Genomic DNA, 20311 nt, shown 5'->3' on the forward strand with positions numbered 1-20311 from the left:
ATATTCAACGAAAAATGCGATTAACCGGATTGCAATTAGCCGGAATCGCCTTTCATCATATTATTGACGGAAACCCCCAGGTAACAAAAAATCCTAACATAACATAAACACTGACTCAGCAACTTGTCTAGCGATGGCTCAACATTAAAACCTTACCATCTTCAGTATCATTGGTAGATCCCATCTGTTCGCCATTATTGTTTCCAATCTTTAACATTGTTACTGGAGAATCGATAAAAGCTGCGTCTTCTCCGAAACCGAAAGGATTTTCCTTAAACGCTGTCACCTAAACATAACAAAATGCGATTCTTTAAACTCTACGCATTTTGGATTAGCAAAATACTATTACTTGACTGAACAGCTAAGGAGAAAATTAACTTGTAGAAGAAAAAGTGTTTTTTTTTTATTTTAAACTTATTGTTCAGCAATATATGAAAACTTAACACGTTATTAAACTACCCGAAATTCAATAGTGATGCTGAAGACTTGTAAATGTGTGTCATTCAAATTGGTATACTATTTTTTAACACAAACATTTTTTTCTAAACTTCAAATCTAAAGTAACAGTTCGGCGTTCCGTGAAAAAAAAGGGTTAACTCGTGACATATAACCACACAAGTTTATACCTGCATATCTATTGGTTCTGTGAGGTTTGTTGCATTATTTCCCAGCAAAGTGTTTGTGTCCGGAAGTTTAATTAACGTTCCACTTCCGGTTGAAATGTTCCGGTTCGCGAGGTCACCAGGTGAAGTTTTTTCAACCTGAGTGAAAATAAAGTCAAGGTTCCGGGTCAGCAATCTTATGCAAAGAATTGAAGTATGTGCTTGGAGGCTTGAGGGTAAACTTGTTGCGATCTCACTGCATCAGAGCATCAGGCCACGACAATAAACAAAGCTATAACAAGCAACAAGCGTCAAACCTTCATTTCAAGCTGATCTGAGCTGACGTCAAGCGGTGGTTCCCCTTCCATCTGCTTGCCCAGCAAAGCGCTCGCAGTGCTCCCCATCGCCTCCACAGCATTGTTCACAACTTCTTCTGACTACAACAGAGCGGTATATAAACACCAGGACAGATATATTAAGATCAAAATACAAACGAACGGTATATTAAGCCCGAGAAAAGCTAAATCTATTTTTTGCTGTGGTATAAATTACTTTTATTGCATCTGTTAACTTGGCGTCATCTTTTTTATAACTTACGAAAAAAAATTTCAACTACAAGGGCTAGTACAGCGGTTCCCAACCTTTCTGGTGCCGTGACCCCATGATAACATTTACCAAGTTGCGGTGACCCCAAGGTCAAAAATTAGTAGGCTCTAAATTAAAATTTACTGTATTTATTTGAGTGGGGCTAGTGGTCCTTGGCCTAAAACAAGTTGGGAGCCATGGCTTAGGCCAGGTGTGTCAAACTCAAACAATCTTGAGGGCTAAAAACAAACTTTGAAGTAGGTCTAGGGCCGCACTATTGAAACATTGTGACAATGTAACATGACAACAACAAAAATTCTAAGATTTAAAAGAAAAAGGTTCATTACTGCCATTATACATACAGATATACAGTGGCGCAGTGTGAAAGAACCAACTGTACTTTATTGCTTTGTGCGAAAACAATGGCATACAATGACGCAACAATCGCAATTGTTGATTTTAAGGTGGGCTGTTTTCGATCATCCTACTGAAACGTTGCATATACCACTAATAGAGAATGATTGTATCATCTAAACTCACTGGTCTGACAGGCTATTTCGCATGAGTAAAAAACAATAACTTATAAAAGTTACTTTGCGGGCCGCATGTTTTAGCCCTGCCTTATGCGACCCCAAGCGAATTGCCATGCGACCCCAGTTGGGGTCGCGACCCACAGGTTGGGAACCGCTGGGCTAGTAGGAGCCGAGGCCAAAGAAAATGAACATAATTGCGATTTAGGCCGCTAAATTTAGTCAGTTTTATTGAATTGTTAACCCACATTTCGTAACACTACTATGTTTTACATCCACTTGTGTTTGCACCCGTCAAATCCAATGTATAAAGTGCATTGGTATGCATTAGAAATAGCAGAAAAGCAAAAATAATAAGCAGCAAATTCTTCAATATTACTTCATACATACATGTGACGTCACAATGACGCAAGTATAACCTAGCTAACATAGCTTGCATTTTAGGCCATTTTGAATTAAAATTTGTAAACGTATTTAGACATTTTTCAAAAGTTTCAGCAAAAATGTATTTCTTACTCCGAGTGCGCTCCTTCTCACTCTTCGTTTTTCCTCCTTTAGTTTCTTTTTGTTATAATACTCGTACTCATCGGGCGAGAGATCGCGTTGATCCAGGACACTGTAGTCAATCTCGGTTCTCTCCATCAGTTGTGATTTCAAGTCGCCCATGTCTGTCTCGGACGCCTGACGACACGGATAATTTGTGAATTGAATTTAAACACTGTTGAAAGCGAACGAAATACAAGAAATAGTTTTTTTTAAAAATTACAGCTTTTCTTTTTCAGTTTGTACAGCTTTTCTTAACATTTGTAGATCTCGAACTATTTTTGTCCCAGTGGCCTTAATTTATTCACAGATTGATTAAGAAAGGACGGGATTTAAAAGAGCCCAGTTTAGAAGATATGTTTACCATTAAAACACTGCAACAAGTGAACAGAGTATTTTGGGGGAATATAAACGTGAAAATGTCAATAAGCACATAGAAGTTTAGTTAAATAAATTGCGGTAGTTTAATTCCAATAGCTTTTAACAGTAGGCAGAGTTACTAACACTGGACTTTGGCTTGCGCCTGGTCTGGGAATTTCTGGTAAGTGGCGCAACGGAGCATAGGCTTTTATGGTGCTGACTCAGCAATTTGGGTTTATGGTAAGAATGATTGCTGAGTCAGCATCATAAACGCCTATGCTCCGTTGCGCCACCTACCAAACCGGACGCAAGCCAAATTCCAGTGTTAGTAGTTCTACCTTAACAGTGAGCCAATTTTTTGTCATGGAAGGCATTTATTCTGGGAAAAACTTGTTCTAACACAATTCCATTGTTTGTTTACTCACTTTTGCGACGCTTCCTAGCGAACCGACAATGTCTGAAGCTGCTGACGTCACATCTTCTTTGTTTGATTCCTCTGCAAATTGGTTGAGCGAGCCTGCCATCTGGCGGACAGTGTTTGCCGCTTGTTTCTATAGTGGCATAAATGTTACCAGTTAAACAACGGTTTGCAAAATGTATAATTAACATCAGCTTGCGTTTTAAGGCATACAGTTCGAAAACACGTGGCTTTAACACTGTGAAAGATCAATGAAAATGAGTAATTACTTACGAAAGCAGGGAGACATTCATAAATAAGTAAGCAGTTGCAGACATTGGATTTTTTTGTCTGTTGTGAATTATGGCGTTACCATATTTTGCTTTAGAAGTTACCATTGTAGGTTTGTTCAAGCAGCAGAGTTTGCACCATTTCGACTTATAAGGTCTCAGCAGTGCAGCTGGTGACAAGACTTTGACCACAAAGACTAGTGCAGCCATGTTACGGCACTACTGTTCGTAACAGACTGAAAACCATGCCTCACCAAATCTGTTTGATGCCAAACAGTGTGCACTCACTGCAGCTTACTTAACTTTAAGTAAAAGGGTTTAAAAAGCTTAAAAAATGAATAGAATAAGTATTAGGGCCAATAGCGAGATAATGGGTGTGATTTTGGATTGCAACGATCGACTTACTTGAGCACCTTCATCCACTTCGTCAGTTTTCCGCGTGATGGCGCTCATGGCACTCGTCATTTGTTGCAAGTTGTCGATTGAAGTCATACCGCTAGTGGCGTCCGAGAGCGCACGAACAACGTCAGAACGAAGCTAATTAGGAAAATTTAGCACGTTGTTAGGTTGGACGAAAGCAAAAGAGTTTGTCTGTAAAACTGTCAGGAGGACCCTTTAAATATTGTCAAGTTTAGATGTTGTGATAATAAGCTAAAGAGTTCTGACACGAGTGTGCCGTGATCGCTGGTGTGCATGAACGCTTTAGAACTGATCCCAGTTATGAATTTATGTTTATCTTAACCCAAAATGACCAAATAGTATGTGTCGAGATTTGACAGTGCTGGTGTTCAAGCTGTATGTGGCTTAAGAAATCTTGTATAATCGACTTTAAATGGTAAGTTATGGTTTACACTTTACATCAACTAACATACACATTAGCTAGTCCGGCTTTTTCGGTATTACCCTTTTACCAGCATAACAAAAAACCGTCTAAAGGCGTTTTTGTTGTTCTATTTTTTTACTTACGTTCTTCTTTTCGTCCTTGCGAATCGAGTCGCTCGCGTTTCTCGAAGCGTTGTGCAAATACGAAGCGGCGGTCGTCATAGCAACGGTGGTAGGGGCGGGTGTGGTGGTCCACGCACGAGTCGTTGTGAGATTAGCGGCGGTATAGTTGGTCACGTGGACGACGTCGTCATCTTCCATGTTAATGATCGAAGCTGGAGTAAATGTGAGATTTGGTAAACGCAAGGTTAGGGGTTCGAAACTGGGCTTGTTTTCTGCTGATTTAAAATCCCTACACCATAAGCTGCAGACAGTGCACATTGTTTTGACTTGTAAGGTCTCATCAGTGCAGCGGTCGTATTGGCTGGTGTAACCATCCAACGGGACTCCAGTTTGTTGGACACAACTAAAAAGCCATGCCTCACCTATTCTGTTCGATACCTGGCTTATTGCATACATTTTATTGTTTTTTGCTTCCTTGAAGATTTGAAAACACTGATTCAGTGATATTGCTCACAGTGGTTTCTTCGAGTATACTCTGGGAGTTCGTGTGTCAAAAATGATTACGGCCCACTTGCTAGTTTCAAAATGAAAGGTAAATCATAATCTTGTTGTTATTCTATGTAAATCTATGTAAAAATGTTTATTTACCTCCTAACCTAGTCCAATAAATTTATCCTGAATGTAATGTTGTATTAATTAAAAACCGTGCAATATCGCACAGTGGATTTTTTTTAATTTTGTATCAAAAATAATATGTGGCTATACGGCCGAGTTTCGCTTACATATAGATTGTACGAGTTGAGCCGCTGCTTTGCTGTTTCCAGTGTTGGATAGAATCGCCAGCTTACTCGCATTTCCGCTTGTGATACCTGATAATGTAGCTGCCATGTGTGGAGAATTGGGTGGAACAATCTGATAGGAATTTTTTTTACAAAGACGTCCAAAGAAATATGGTAGAAATAAAGGATGAATTTTTTTTTATTTAACACTCCCGAAGCAAAAATAAATAAATCATATTTTACTATGAAAAAAGTAAAATATGATGAAATCAAAAAGACAGCTGTCAAAGAATGAAAGTAACACTCTGATAATTTTACTGTACAGACCCACCTGCAGATATATAACGTTTGATAGCGCACATTCCCCATACATATCACACACTTGTGCAATCACTGTGACGCCATAATTGTCGTTCGCGTCTCCTAAAGCCATCGAAATTCCTAAAAAAATAATTGAAATTTAACCAAAGACACATACAGATCTAGAAAAACTGCTGAAGCTAGAAAACGTAAAAGTCAATACCTAAAAACAGATCGGGCATAGGTATCGAAAAACGGGCGCTAACATGTAACAGGTATGCGGTCTTGTGACGACAAATCAAGTGCAAATCCAACCTGTCTAAGTTGACCATGTGCCCTCCTATTAGGGCTGTTATCAAATAAAGGTTTTTAATTTTTCAAATAATCAATTTTTTTTTCCCTTTCAAATCAAATAATCAAATAATTCAAATAATTTAGAATACCTGATACATAAGGCCCAGAGTCATTATCAAATAAATATATAAATAAGATAGTGGAAATTGCTAAACAAATTTTGCAAGCTCTCATAGCTAGTCATTAAATCTAGGCTACATCTTTTTTCTGTTTAAAATAACAAATTAGTTTAGATAGAGATATGCTTCAGTCATTCTCCGTAATTCGGCAAAACCATATGTATTTCCATGTGTATTTTTTCACTTTATTTCAACAGCTTCTGTTTGGATACTCTGCTGAATTGAATTGTGATCTATTACATTTTATTCTCTTGCTTAAATAACTTCAATATTCCTGGATGTAACGGATACTGGAATGAACAGTAAATTGTCATGCTTTTTTGTCTAGCATTTTTTGGGGAATGGGTTACTAATATAAGGCTGAAAACATATGTTGCAGTGTTTCTATGTAACAGCAATTTCATAAAAATGTTACAAATGTATTCAAGTAAATTGATTTTGCATATTTTATCAAGGTTTACAGCATAGAAAAAAAATTATTTGAATATTTGAAATGTGTCAAAAATTATTTGATAAATTTTCAAATAACTTCAAATTTCAAATAATCAAATAATTATTTGTTTGATAACAACCCTACCTCCTATACTTAGTAGTGCATTGCAAACCGACTTCAGTGCAAATTTTAGAACATTAAATCCAAAAAATTAATTTAAATCGAAATAATTTGTTTGTTACATTACTACAAAAAGATCGAACAAACATGATCACGCAAATATCAGTTTACTTTTTCGCTTTTGTCACTATTTCGAATTTAAACGTATTTATTCCAATCACCTTTCTTTTACAACTGACAATAAAACTAAAATAGTATACCGAAATAGCTGGAATAATTTACCTGGGGTAGTAAGAACGTTGCCGAAGTAAAGGAGCAGTCGTTCTGTTCTATTAGATTGTGGCAATGTGGTGAACTTATACGTAAGGGTGGGTTTAGGGGGTCGCTTTCCCGGTGGGGGGTAAGCCTTTTCTTCACCCTCGTCTTTCCAGTTGCGGCATTCGAACACGACCTGAAATGTGGCAAAACAATTTTTAGAATTGAATGTACACAAATTAGTGGAAACGTATGACAAATGTGCAAACTGATTAAAAACAGTTTTATGGTAACTGATTCATTTGAGTTAAAATGACATAAGCCTCTTAAACATAAAAATATCTTAAGAAAGTCAAATTTAGGCCAAATAATCCTAAAAACCAAGAAAAAAAGAGAAAAAATAAGTTAATGTGACGTCAAATTTCATTCCGTTTACGTCATCAAACCCCATTCCTTTGACGTCTAAAACAGTTATTGTGACGTCAAATATAATTATCCAGCGTTTTCACAGTGTATGTTAAAAAAACATTGGCCACAATCAGTGTTTTTTTAAGGTGTTTTGGGGGACCGAAACGGTCCCCCAAATTTCTCCAGAGGTTTCCCAAAATATGCCAGTAGCCTAATAAATAATTCGTTTAAGCAAATATGGTTATTTTTTGGTATTTAAATGAAACACTTGCGGTCTCTTAAAACTACTTAGCGGTCACCCAAACCAAACCTTAAAAAAAACCTGGCCACAAGTGTAATGCTTCTTCAAAATTTGCTTCAAAACTTGGGCAATTTCTGATGGGAAATATTTAGCTTACCTCGTCTACTACAGCACCACCTCTGTAAAACAACCGCTGGTAATGATCAACATCGGGTGAATATTTTAATCCTTGTTTCGAAGATTCCTTGTTTTGGTCGAATAATACACATTCTGATGTAATGTTGTTGTATGATAAGGATAAGCACATGAAAAGTCTATAAATAAAACATTTATTTGATTAGTTTGTTGACATTTTAAACACGAAAAATGTAAAACATGTGCATAAATTGCTTTAATGATACCTAATCATTTTTTGTCTAAGCAATAACTGTTCTGTAAATTAAACATTATTACGCAAAAATTGCAATTGTGTTGGCAACAGTTACGTCACAATCATCAATGAAACAATAAGTTAAAATATGAATAGAGATACTATTCTGTTGCGGTATAGTTGTTAATATTTTTCACTGACTACATTTTGCGTTATGGAGGAATTTAATTCGCGATTAAGGGACGATGCGAAAAGTTTATTTGAAACCCAGCTTCCTACATTATGTCGTCGGTTTCACGATCTTTTAACAAGCGAACTGTTCAATGATAAGGCTGTAGAAACAGTTAAAGAAGCCGTACGAAGCAGTTGTCAAAAACTAGTCGAAGTAAAGCGTCAAAAACTAAAGAATTCCACCCAAAAACTGCCGCCAAACAGCAGCAGCAGTGATGAAGAATTTCACACTCCTATGAACTCAGATTCAGAATTAGAAGTTAAAGAACCTCCAGCTAAGAGGCTGAAAAAAGTGATTTTGAAACGAAAGAAGGCAAAACCGGAGGTCGATACCAGCGACAAGAGCGACAGTGATGATGATAGCGACACCGATGCTGTATTGGAATGTAATCCTCATATATGTTCCATGATGGAGGTATTGAAACCGGAGCTACGACAGGTTACTGAATGCTGTAACACTGTCCGAGCATGGGTGCAGTTACAGGTAATCGATCAGAATTAAAACAGGGTTTCTAAATAAAGTAAACCTCGGATTCGGTTAATTCAAATAATTCGGACAAAACTTGTGATTTGTACAAATGATTTGTAATGTGGTACGGCTTAAACAAATCAACATCGGTTAGTCCAGGTATTCGCCTAATCTGGACAATTTTTGTGTCAATATTGTCTATTGCACTGGTTCTCAAACTTTTTTATTGTCAGAGCCAAATGGTATTTTTTAAGTGTGTAGGGAGCCGCAAAAAAACAAAACCTTGAGAAAATCACTAAAGATGATGACTTTAAAAGCTAAAATAGCAATCTTTGGTGGTTTTCTGAGGTCTGGTGCGAGCCGCAAAATAAGTAGTTGGGAGCCGCATGCGGCCCCGAAAACCGAGTTTGAGAACCACTGGTCTATTGTGTATGTCTTTAGTACAGGGCCTGTCAATCGAACGTTAGGGCCTAACGGGCTTCTCAAAAACGATTCGGGTTCGGGCTCGAATTTTAGGCCACCTTACTACTTCGCCTTTGTTTACTATCTTATTTGTGGTGTATTTTTTTCCTCACATGCTAAGAGATAAACCCAGCATTGCCATTCAGGTTCCAGCAATGCAAGACGGTAACAACTTTGGCGTTGAAGTACAAGGAGACATGATAGAAGAAATAAGACGGGTGGAAGCTGAAAGTGGGGCGTTCCTGCAAGCTTTATCGCTTTACCATCTTACTAGAGCCGACCTGGCGAGTAAATATGCCAAAAACACCGGAGTATACGACTATCAACGGGCCATAGAGGAACTTGACACGAAAGAAGTGGTCAGTTTGCGCCTCATTGCAAGAGAAGTTAGGAATTCTTGTGTTACATTGCTTGATACTGTGGTGAAGAATATGGACAAGGTGCTTTGTCCTCGTGTTAACAATGAAAACATGCTTGTTTGCTGATCCAATGTGTGTGTTGCTTTATGTTCTACTTTTTTGTAGAAATATGTGGACGTTTACCTTGTTAGACAGCAGAATTGCGCGCATTTCTCCACAGTGGTATCAGTGAGCGTTTCACGTGGTTCAATACTGAAAAGATGCATTTTTCTATGGGGAACGAATTCTTGGCAATTTCCTGAAAATTTTGAATTGAAATATAAAACGATTGGTTTTAAACAATTTTCAATGAATAAGATCAACAGAAAAATTAAATTTTTATACGAAACGAAACAAACGTTTTTGAACAAATCTTGGCATTTATACGAGCCATGACGCATCACATGTAATATTTTTGGCCAGAAACAATTCTGTTCTAGCAATTCCTTGTTCGCAGAAAATACTTCGTCACAAAAAAAACAGTATGAAAAACTACTAATTATTAATTCGCCACATTTAACTGTGGCATCACTAAAGCAACATCAATAAACGACTGCGTTTCCCTAACGAAAAACATTTATGCTTACGTAAACGTTAACAAATTGGAAACGATATTAACGTCAACATAGACGTATGCTATAACCATGTCATTTGCTAAAAGTATTTCTTATGTGACGTCATCTTACCGTTCGATCCAGCGGTGGTGCACTCGCCACCGAAAGGAGGTAAGTTCGTGAGAAAGTCGAAATCAGAAAAGCTGTACACCCGGTCATCCAATCCGTCCATTGATATGTTCACCCTCATCACGTACTGACGACCTCCTGTTAGTGCGTTCTTATTGAGGACTACTATAGGACGGGATGAATTGGTTGTGGATTTTTTTTCCCAACCAAGCTGTGGAAAGGTAGAAATATTTGATGAAGATTTAATGAAATTTACGCTACCAGTAAGTTTGCTTTTAAAGTGGGATATTTTATAAGTTCTTGTGTAGCTCCTGACCTGAATATCTTTTTTAATCATTTTTGTTTTGTTTTATTCTTACTAATACATTTCTTACTAATCTTACTAATATTGTAACTATTTTTTTTTTGTTTACTAAGAAATTTATCGAATAAAAAATGTGTAGGTAAAATAGAAAATAAACAGTTTTTCTCTCGTAAAACAAATAATGGGTTATAACTTAACTTTTTATCAGCCAGTTTAAGACCCTGGCTAACATAGATAACAGAACAGTCTACATAACAAATAAAGTGCTATATTTCTTTATAATAAGATATTTAAACGTTTTGCACCATACTTATTACTTACTATTTCGACGTATCGCTCTTTCTTTGTTTTCGTGTGTGCAGATGCTAGCAAAACAAAAAGCATTATTAAAACAAAACAAAAATTTCAATGAAAAAGTTACCTTCGTTGGTAGAATTTGGATTCGAGTGGCTCGCATTGCTTAATGTTACCACTTCGTAAAGTCGCCATTTGTATCTTGGTCTCCTTTCGGCTTTGCAGTTATGACATATTGCTTGTAGACCTAATGCTTGTGTCGGGTTCATCTTTGTGCGGCAGTTTTCAGCACACCTGAAACCAAAACATAAAGATTTTTTAATTGTCTTTCATTCAGTAAAATCGCAAAAAAAATCTGTGGGATTCGAACCCGAGTCGTTTTGTAGTAAAGAGGTATTAGTTTTCTTATTTATGTATGGGCCAGTATTGTCAGGTCAAATTCTTAAAAACCGCCACTCTACTTTTTAAAACTAGCCCAAAAACCGCAACTGGAATGTAAATCAAAAACAATCCCAAAACGAGCCTAATGCTATCGTCATTCAACTGCTTGCTAAGACGCATGCATGCAAAATAACAAAAACATGTCCGTTTCACAATCCGCAACCAGTGATAAAACCCTCCACTCGACGTCAAAAACAAGCCCAATTGTGGAAGACAATCGTCACCCTGATAACACTGGTATGGGCCAACAAGCCTGCCGTGGTTTGAACAAAAAAGTTTTGTAGCAAAATTCTTTCCACAAACAATGAAATGTTACGTGTGGAACACAGATTTTTAACTCACTTTCTTAAATTTTAAGGTTTACCTACTTCATGCACTACAAGAGCAAGAACCATGCTCTTCAAGCAGGCATAAGGATAACCGACCTATACGTTTTTAATGTTCTGGGATGACAAGTTACGTTTAACAAATGATAACGTTGTAGAAAAAGGTGTATAACTATTTCAGGTACAAATACAAAATTGGGTTCTTACTTGATTTGGAAATCGGGTGGATCCCCTTCTTTAACAATGATCCTTTGTTCGAATTTGTTTGTTCGACCTCCCTTGCTCACAAACACCATGAACCGATACTCGACATACAGATGCATTAAACTCGTGTTGAGGCTGAATTTTCCAGCTCCCTCGAACTTTAAATTGCGTCTTATGTTTGTAAAACAGCTACCAGAATTCAGCGGAAGCATTCTGAAAAATAAATGAAAGCTAAGTTAAACAAATATACCGTATTTACTCGCATGTTGAGATGATAGAATACCACTGCTTTATAATACTTCTTTATGTTGCTATATTGTAAAACTATTTGGTTTGATTGTTAGTCACACAAATAATTCTAACCGGGCAGAATGTATGTTGACGTGTAATGTCCGAATACTGTAGAACTGGGGTGGGCAACCTGCGACCCGCGGGCTGCATGCGGCCCTTCATTAAAGGTTGTACGGCCCGCAGAGATGCTTGGATTTCAAAAGTACTGGCAAACGAGTCTAATTATTACATATTTTTGCGCTGATTAATGCGCCTGGTGCTAGTTTTCTGCAATCTGTCAAAATGTGGCTAGAATCAAATACGAATTATACTTGTAGTTAAGCATATTTGGTAAGAAACAAAGCAAAATCACTTTGTGTTATGCACATGTGCGGCCCTCGATTCAATTTTGACATTTTTAATTGGCCCTACAGTAACAAAGGTTGCCCACCCCTGCTGTAGAATGAAAGAAACCATTCAGTTATACCATTCAGGGTGACATAGCAACAAGCATTATAATGCGATGCAAACTGAAAGTGTTATATTTTTATGTATCTATATATACATATATATTCTGCAGGTTTAAGTCAACCCTATTTTAAACCATTCATTTTAAGCGCTGTCACGTTAACAAAAACAAATAGCCGTACTTGTCGTCAGTGTAGTTTTGGCAAAACCAGTTAAACGACATTCCTTGGCCTCTGTCGTCAACAATATCCGGATCGTACGATACCGAAGCCGCATCCCACGTCACTACCCGGTTTGCGCCGACTGTTCGCATAGTTCCACCCCTAAAAAGCGATTCGTATAATAACTAACATCCATTTGATTATTGTTAATAAAAATGTATGAATTTGACTGACACATTTTGGTGCCATTCCAGTTATTTGTCTTATGAATTAGAAAGATACCAATAATTTTAAAACCAAAGAATTCAAGCAGAAAAATGACTTTTAAAAATGATTGAAAGATTTAGGATTTAAATAAATTTTATGTTTTTCTATCGCTAATATATTTTCTTCATCAAAAGTGCTTGTATTTTGGCTTACAAAAAGAAGTATTACAAATAGATATATATTTGTTTGAGAGCAAAAAATAAATTTATTTTACTTCTAGAAGAATAAAATAATATGTCGGTAGGACAATAAAAAACCAACAAGGTAAAAAATACTATCACTTTGTTGTGACAAAAAATAAATGGTCTCACTTGATTTGTGCCACAAGAGGTGACGCTACAACTTGAAGATAAATGAAATCAACAGCAGTGAGATCGTGTTGTTCGTCCAACACAGTGATAGCAACCGACACACGGTATAAACCAAGTGGAAATGTAAGGGCTGGTACCATTATTTCTGACCCCAAAGACTTGAGAGGAAAACTGCTAGTCGGTGTTCGCTTGTCGGCTGCAAAATAAAAGTTCAGTATTATGAATTAAGCAGCGGTCGATATGAGATTAGAACCAACAACCTTGTACACAAAGCGGTTGCGCTGACCACTCGGTCATCTTGGGGCTTTTTGTAACAATTAGGGTTAATTTAAAGTGGTATCTGATTGTATGATATATCGCTTGCCTGCAAAACTGATAGCTCCCCACAAGAACTGCACACCCGGGAAGTTATTACATATGATGGTAGGAGTTGCTGACATCAGCAGTTTGTGAGATCGGAACATGCGTTTCGGATCGTTGATATTCTGTAAAGCAAAATGTAAAATTTTAAAAACCTAATATATCTCTCAAGTCAATTGTATTTTGGGTTTCGCGCTAGGGCGTCCAATTCACGTCACTTATCCTCGTTAGAAAATAACACTCAGAGCGCGTTATACTGTAATATGTTCTTTATTGGGTGCAGGTTTTTTTTAAGGTTTGTTTTGGGTGACCGCTAAGTAGTTTTAAGAGACCGCAAGTGTTTCATTTAAATACCAAAAACTATAGTTGTAGTTGCAAGTCCAAATTTTGGGAAACCGCTGGCCGTTTCGGTCCCCCAAAACACCTTAAAAGGGCGTCCAATTCGCGCTAGGGCGTCCAATTCACGTCACTTATCCTCGTTAGAAAATAACACTCAGAGCGCGTTATACTGTAATATGTTCTTTATTGGGTGCAGGTTTTTTTTAAGGTTTGTTTTGGGTGACCGCTAAGTAGTTTTAAGAGACCGCAAGTGTTTCATTTAAATACCAAAAACTATAGTTGTAGTTGCAAGTCCAAATTTTGGGAAACCGCTGGCCGTTTCGGTCCCCCAAATTTTGGGAAACCGCTGACCGTTTCGGTCCCCCAAAACACCTTAAAAGGGCGTCCAATTCACGTCACTTATCCTCGTTAGAAAATAACACTCAGAGCGTGTTATACTGTAATATGTTCTTTATTGGGTGCAGGTTTTTTTAAGGTTTGTTTTGGGTGACCGCTAAGTAGTTTTAAGAGACCGCAAGTGTTTCATTTAAATACCAAAAACTATAGTTGTAGTTGCAAGTCCAAATTTTGGGAAACCGCTGGCCGTTTCGGTCCCCCAAATTTTGGGAAACCGCTGACCGTTTCGGTCCCCCAAAACACCTTAAAAGGGCGTCCAATTCGCGCTAGGGCGTCCAATTCACGTCACTTATCCTCGTTAGAAAATAACACTCAGAGCGCGTTATACTGTAATATGTTCTTTATTGGGTGCAGGTTTTTTTTAAGGTTTGTTTTGGGTGACCGCTAAGTAGTTTTAAGAGACCGCAAGTGTTTCATTTAAATACCAAAAACTATAGTTGTAGTTGCAAGTCCAAATTTTGGGAAACCGCTGGCCGTTTCGGTCCCCCAAATTTTGGGAAACCGCTGACCGTTTCGGTCCCCCAAAACACCTTAAAAAAAACACTGATTGGGTGTATATTAGCAAGTCAAATAATAATTTATGCTAGAGTTGTAAACGGGCCCAAAATTCGGACCTAAAACTCGGACGTAAACCCAAACTACAAGCCCGAGTCATATTTTTTCAAAAAACAAAGCCAGAATTTAACCCAAAAGTTGGAGAAATTGCTGCAAAATGTAGCCTACTGAGAAGTCAAATCAAGCGCGTTTTTAATTTAAGCCGGGCCCGAATTACAATTCTGAACCACCCAAACTTTAGTTGCATCATGTGCTTTTTATTTCAAAAAATATTTCAAATAAAAATTATTAACATTTACAAATATTTACCTTTCCCTCTTCCTCAATCGTGATTTGCGGATATATACAGCCGCGCTCATTGATCGCAACATTAACGGATGAGACCTTGTACGAATCATCGTCTGTTACATTCACAATCACTTTGAACACAGTCTCCATATCATAGTCGTGTCTGTAATATTTCAACGTTTAAAAATGGAGTCATTTTTTTGTTAATCCCTTAGCACAGAGGTTCCCAACCGCGGAGAATGCCTCCAATGAAAAAAAATTAAAAACTTTAGGGGAGGAATTTAATTGAACTATTATGAGTGGTTTGTAAATTGACACTTAAGCTCTGCGAACATAACCCGTGAAGTTGATAAAACACCCAATTTTTAATGATATTTGTATGTTTTAGCATCTACTTTAAAGTCTATTATGGAGGAATGAAATTATTTTGAACTGTAAAGGGAGGAATTCGTCGAAAGGGGTTGGGAACCACTGCCTTAGCAAGTTCCAAAGACAAATTTGCTACCCAAGTTTAGAAACATACTAATCCTGCATTTTTTTAATTAACAATTATCTATAATCAAAATCAATTATTCCTTTTTAAGCGTTTATTTCCTAACGCTATAATTATTATTTGACTGGACTTTTGTTCAACCCGAATACGACCTCTTCTAGAATTTGGATTTTTTTCATTTCTTACTTAATTTTGATCCGATTCGAGTCGCTGTTCGGGTCGGTGTCAATCACAGTGCAGTTGACGTCATCACTATTACGACAGAAGTAAGAACAGTTCGTTCCGAGGATAGAGTGAAAAGCTTCACCCCCATCTCCAAAGTCCCAATGAACACAACCACCGTTGCCCAAATACACGAACTACAAAAAATACAGTAAAGTTAGTTAAATTGGTAATTGCTAGCAGAATCTTGTTACTACAGATGCATCTGAAAAAACACACCAGATAATAACAATTACAAACGGGTTAACAGAGCGGTTAGAAGGCAAATTATAAAATAGCACGTTTTCATCGCATAACACACATTGGCAAAGTTTACTTTTACTTCAAAAAGAAATCCTCCGCCAAAATATTGCTTTAAACGGGTTTATTGCACAGATTTTAGTCAAAACCAACTTACAGTAAGAGTCAATTCCACAGTTTCGTTCATAACAGCGACATTATTGTGTGTGATGGAACGAATCTGGAATCCGGAAACCTCTTGCCAGAATTTTCTCTCGTAGTGATCGTAAGTCTGTCACAGAAGTAAAAATATTTATTAGAGAAAACTGGAAACGTTTTCACTTTTTATTAGTTACATAAGGTATCTTTTATAAACAATACAAATGATATTCGGTAATTTGCCATACAGATAAACAACCTTAGAATAATTTTAAATTGTAAAAGTTTTTTGTGTTTTTTTCCTAAAAACAAAACTTTCAACAGTAAAATTGTTTGTCTGATGGTCCCATTTTCCCCTAAAATACAGTTTTTATATTTTTTCGTTCCGTTTGCACAAACATTTTTTAGTTTTGCTTCCCTTTAAAAATAAATTATATTATTCCGGTTTTCCTTTAAGCTTTACAAAATCGCATGGTACCCGGCTTATAGTGAGGGGAGGAGCTGAATTCCGATCTTCAGCGAAGAGGAGGCAAGTGGTGGTGGAGGCGTTCACAGACACTGAGAGACATTTGAAAGATCGTTCCTGACAGCAGAGATCGAGGCATTCGTCAACAGTGGCGTTGCTGAACGATTTTAAAGGCAGACTGCTGGATAGATGCGTGTTGGGAAAATGATAGTAATCACCGGAGCACGGAGCTGGAAAACAAATTTGTTAAAGGAGAACTGTAAAGTTTGGATCTTTTTGTAAAGATTTAAGTGTCTACCACTTTTACAAAGTTGGTTCAGTTTAAAAATGACCCAATGTAATCCGGTTATTTGCATTACCGAGTTACCGAGTTTCTTAATGCAATTAAACAAATTATGCGATTAACCGGACGATTTCCTAAGTAGTGGCTACGGTTAGGATTTACAATTCCTATGTAATTAAACGAATTATGCGTTTACGGGATTTGTATGTGTATATATGTTAAACGTACTTCTTACAATTGTGTTTTTAATAAAGTTTATGACACATAAAATAACAATATTTAAAATTTTAACATATAACCGTGTCAAAATCTTTTTAGAGTTTTTTGAACCTTGGTTGCAGGAAACTATTTCAATTTAATTCCATTATTGATTTAAACCTACATTAGTTTTATAACTTTTCATAATAATTTAATACAACTTTCACCTTCACAAATAAGAAAGTAAAAAAGACCTCCTAAAAAACTAATAAAACTATTCATTAAACTCACACATTGTAGTAAAATCCAGCTTGGTTTGGCTACTGTATGTGTCCTTGTTAAACGCTTGGACAGCCGCCTGATAACGTGTAGTCGGTTTCAAACCCTTCACCAAGTTGAAATCGTATTGGTCGACGTGTTTCGAAGCCTGAATAAAAAAAAAAACTTGGAAATAAAATAGTCCGGAGATTGGCAACCCCTGGAACGTGTACCAAAACTAACAAGCTAAGTTCTTCAGAAATTTGTATTTAAGAACGTTTTAAGATAGTTTTAGCCATAAAAGGTGGTATGCCTACTAAGGATGGGCCGAGCCGAGCCAGAACCCGAGTACTCGGTACCGAGCATTGCTGTTTTTGATGCTCGGTGCTCGGCCGAGCAGTTGCACAAACTGACCCGAGCGTTAAATTTGCATATTCATACCTTGCTAACATATGTAACTAGTGTTCTAAAGGCATGTCTATAAACAAAAACGAATGATTTTTCAAATGTATTAGATGGTGGAAAAACGCGCACTTCATAGGCATGTTACGCTTAATAAAACACCGCCGGTGACGTAAGAGACCTATAGAGCTAAAACGTAGAAAGGGGATTTTTTGTGACGTCATAATGTACCGAGCGTGAAATGTATTAAAGTGAGATGCTCGACCAAACAGAACATTTGCAGTTTTGGCACATCTCTAATGCCTACACAGTTACGTACCACTAAAGTGTAGTTGACAAATGGAGTGGTATCAGCTAGCTGCTTATCGTCCATGACGTCATCAGACAATGAGAACCCACCTTCGTCAGCTATATCGAGATCACTGGTCACGTTGAAGACGTGAACTTCGTAAATCTACAAAATGAAATCATCGAATTAGCATTACTTATCTTTAGTAGTGAAAAATACTGAACCCAAAACGCAAGCCTATCTTTAGTTAAAATTCCAGTTAATTGCACGAAAAAGTTTAGTTATCGTTTTTCTAGGTGGTGTGAGTGGTAAAATGTGTTGGTGGGTCGCCATGAGCTTTTTCGAAGCTTTTATCTTTAAAGTGTTGAAACGGATTTGCGCGAACGGTGTAGGTGTAACTTTTTACCTATGTCAGCCTCCGTCTGCATGTGAGTTAGAAACCTCCTATCAGTTGAACAAAGTCTCGCCCAATAAAGAACCAATTCAATTTAAAGCTCGGTAAACGACAGTTGCCATTCAGCATTTCGAAATGGATTACACAACGTTTCAGGTCGAAATGTTGGAGTAGGGACAGGGTGTGATTTTCTAACCTAAAGACCAACCCAAAAATAAAGTCCTTTTTACCTTTAGTCGATAATAATCGGCTCTTTCCACAGGTATCCAATCAATCTCTGCCTCCGTGTCCATGTAGTTTTGTTTCATTAATGTTACATTTCGAGGGCGGGGAAGTTCTGAATATAATGTAACTTTAGTCCAAAATAGAAAAATACAACTCGATCCACAAGGAGCTAGGATAAAAATTCTTAACCCAGACCACCGCCTTCCGGTTTATCGTGTAACTGATTTGGTAAGCTCTTTTATGCATTTAACCGAGATATACGATTAGGCGGACGAATTTTTAACAACGGTTACCAATGGGATTTATGTAAATAATAAAGAAGCAAGTTCTTTACTTGTAAACTGGTAAAGCGTGACGACAAAGCTTTCCGTTTTTCGGTTCACTGCTTTCATTTCGATCTTGTAATATGAAGCCGGATGTAAACTTCTCACGGCCAAGCGTGTGAACGGAACCCGGTAGTTCTTCTTCTGCTTGTGAAGCACGAGTCTGTCAAAATAGTGCAGCAATGAGAGGCTGTAGTTTAGGAATTACATGATTACATGAACCCATGAAAGGTTTTCGTGAGGCTGTGATCATCTCACGACATATAAAAGTCTTTTTTTTCAGTGCGCAATACAAAGATTTCTCACCGTTTGTATTTTTATAATGCCGCCCAAATTTTGTCTCATAAGTCTTGGCCGAAAGGTGTCGTAAGCCAAAAAATGGCACCTTTTGTCTGTTTGGAAAGACTTATCTACATTATCAAGATGGTATGACTGATGTTAAAGGAGAGATTTTATTAAACGCAATATTATAACACGTACCTAGATTAATTATACAAAAACAACGTCGTGAATATTTTCGCCGTGCTTTCTGTTTGTAAAAAAAACAGTTTAACATAACCTCAGTCAGAGAGGGTAACTGACAAAACCAAACACAGAAAACTGGCCTTACTCGTAATGGTCGTCTTCTCGCGACTCGATGCCTATTTTGACGAAATATTTATCCGCCAGTGGGACTTTTTCCCACGTGATCACCATAGAACGATCGGTGACGTAATGTTCTGGAATTGTGAAATTCTTCGGCGTCTGAAGTTCTGTGATGTAACATAAGTAACGTTTAGTGCTTGTTACACGAGTCAGACTTAGTCACAAATACTGATTCTATTTGAATAAGGGTGACTGATAATGCCCACGTGGGCAACATGTATATCGTTTAACAATTATTGTTGACTGATTCTGATTAGAAAGCACTGTTGCTTCGTCAATTCTTGATAAATAAGTTATATAAAATACGAAACAATAATTTGAAAACGTTTCATAAAAAAACAAAAAATAACCATAAAAAACAATTAAACATTGGGTAACGTAAACAAAAAATCCATGACTGTAAATCATTACTAATCTTTTTTTTGTGGTGAAGAACTAGTTTTTGCTTGGTCATGACGTCACACATATGACGTAACGATATATTAGTCGGCGTAAGGTTTAAACTCTTTTAAACTCGTAAATACAACTCTTTTATGATTGTATATATTGGTTAAACGGCCAATTAACTAACCACCGACTTACTGGTATAAGTCCGCACAGTCACGGGGTTGCTGTAAGTTCGTTCCTTGTGGTTCTGGGCTGTGAAAGTTGCATTATAAAGTTCGCCGGAGCTTAGGCCTTCAATCAGTGCAACAGGTCTGTGGGAAAATGTTATAGCATAAGTAGATTTGTAGCAGATTTCACATACGTTATGTGCTCCAGAAACGTTCTTGTGCATTGAGAATGTATGAGCTGTATGCATTCGCGCAAGTATGTAGATGAATGAGGGACCAAAGCAAACCTAATCAACCATTTTGGATTTAAATACACTTAAAAA

The 20311-nt window shown here is 37.2% G+C and overlaps 2 protein-coding genes across 2 annotated transcripts in view; one reads left to right on the forward strand and one right to left on the reverse strand.

Moving 5' to 3' along the window:
- LOC145237907 (uncharacterized) overlaps window positions 1–20311 on the reverse strand; it is a 43342-nt gene that overhangs the window by 15843 nt on the left and 7188 nt on the right. Inside the window, exons 14-42 of the mRNA XM_080100902.1 lie at window positions 20017–20132; window positions 19400–19541; window positions 18801–18952; window positions 18472–18578; window positions 17878–18012; window positions 17190–17325; window positions 16430–16647; window positions 15971–16084; window positions 15538–15710; window positions 14880–15021; window positions 13285–13405; window positions 12921–13116; window positions 12364–12504; window positions 11447–11656; window positions 10600–10766; window positions 10500–10543; window positions 9878–10085; window positions 9336–9450; window positions 7419–7575; window positions 6640–6808; window positions 5363–5472; window positions 5035–5164; window positions 4274–4464; window positions 3713–3844; window positions 3046–3171; window positions 2234–2398; window positions 920–1039; window positions 627–761; window positions 157–286 (exon numbers count right to left, since the gene is read on the reverse strand). Of these exons, the coding sequence (XP_079957028.1) occupies window positions 157–286; window positions 627–761; window positions 920–1039; window positions 2234–2398; window positions 3046–3171; window positions 3713–3844; window positions 4274–4464; window positions 5035–5164; window positions 5363–5472; window positions 6640–6808; window positions 7419–7575; window positions 9336–9450; window positions 9878–10085; window positions 10500–10543; window positions 10600–10766; window positions 11447–11656; window positions 12364–12504; window positions 12921–13116; window positions 13285–13405; window positions 14880–15021; window positions 15538–15710; window positions 15971–16084; window positions 16430–16647; window positions 17190–17325; window positions 17878–18012; window positions 18472–18578; window positions 18801–18952; window positions 19400–19541; window positions 20017–20132 (4202 nt within the window). The remainder of the gene's footprint in view (window positions 1–156; window positions 287–626; window positions 762–919; window positions 1040–2233; window positions 2399–3045; window positions 3172–3712; window positions 3845–4273; window positions 4465–5034; window positions 5165–5362; window positions 5473–6639; window positions 6809–7418; window positions 7576–9335; window positions 9451–9877; window positions 10086–10499; window positions 10544–10599; window positions 10767–11446; window positions 11657–12363; window positions 12505–12920; window positions 13117–13284; window positions 13406–14879; window positions 15022–15537; window positions 15711–15970; window positions 16085–16429; window positions 16648–17189; window positions 17326–17877; window positions 18013–18471; window positions 18579–18800; window positions 18953–19399; window positions 19542–20016; window positions 20133–20311) is intronic.
- Window positions 7846–9278, forward strand: LOC145237915 (proteasome activator complex subunit 3-like). Its single transcript, XM_080100913.1, has 2 exons — window positions 7846–8346; window positions 8940–9278. Exons 1-2 carry the CDS (start codon window positions 7846–7848, stop codon window positions 9276–9278), a joined length of 840 nt encoding a protein of 279 aa, XP_079957039.1.

Source organism: Phallusia mammillata, chromosome 7, assembly GCF_965637545.1.
Source record: "Phallusia mammillata chromosome 7, kaPhaMamm4.hap1.1, whole genome shotgun sequence".
In the NCBI taxonomy this organism is placed as follows: domain Eukaryota; kingdom Metazoa; phylum Chordata; class Ascidiacea; order Phlebobranchia; family Ascidiidae; genus Phallusia; species Phallusia mammillata.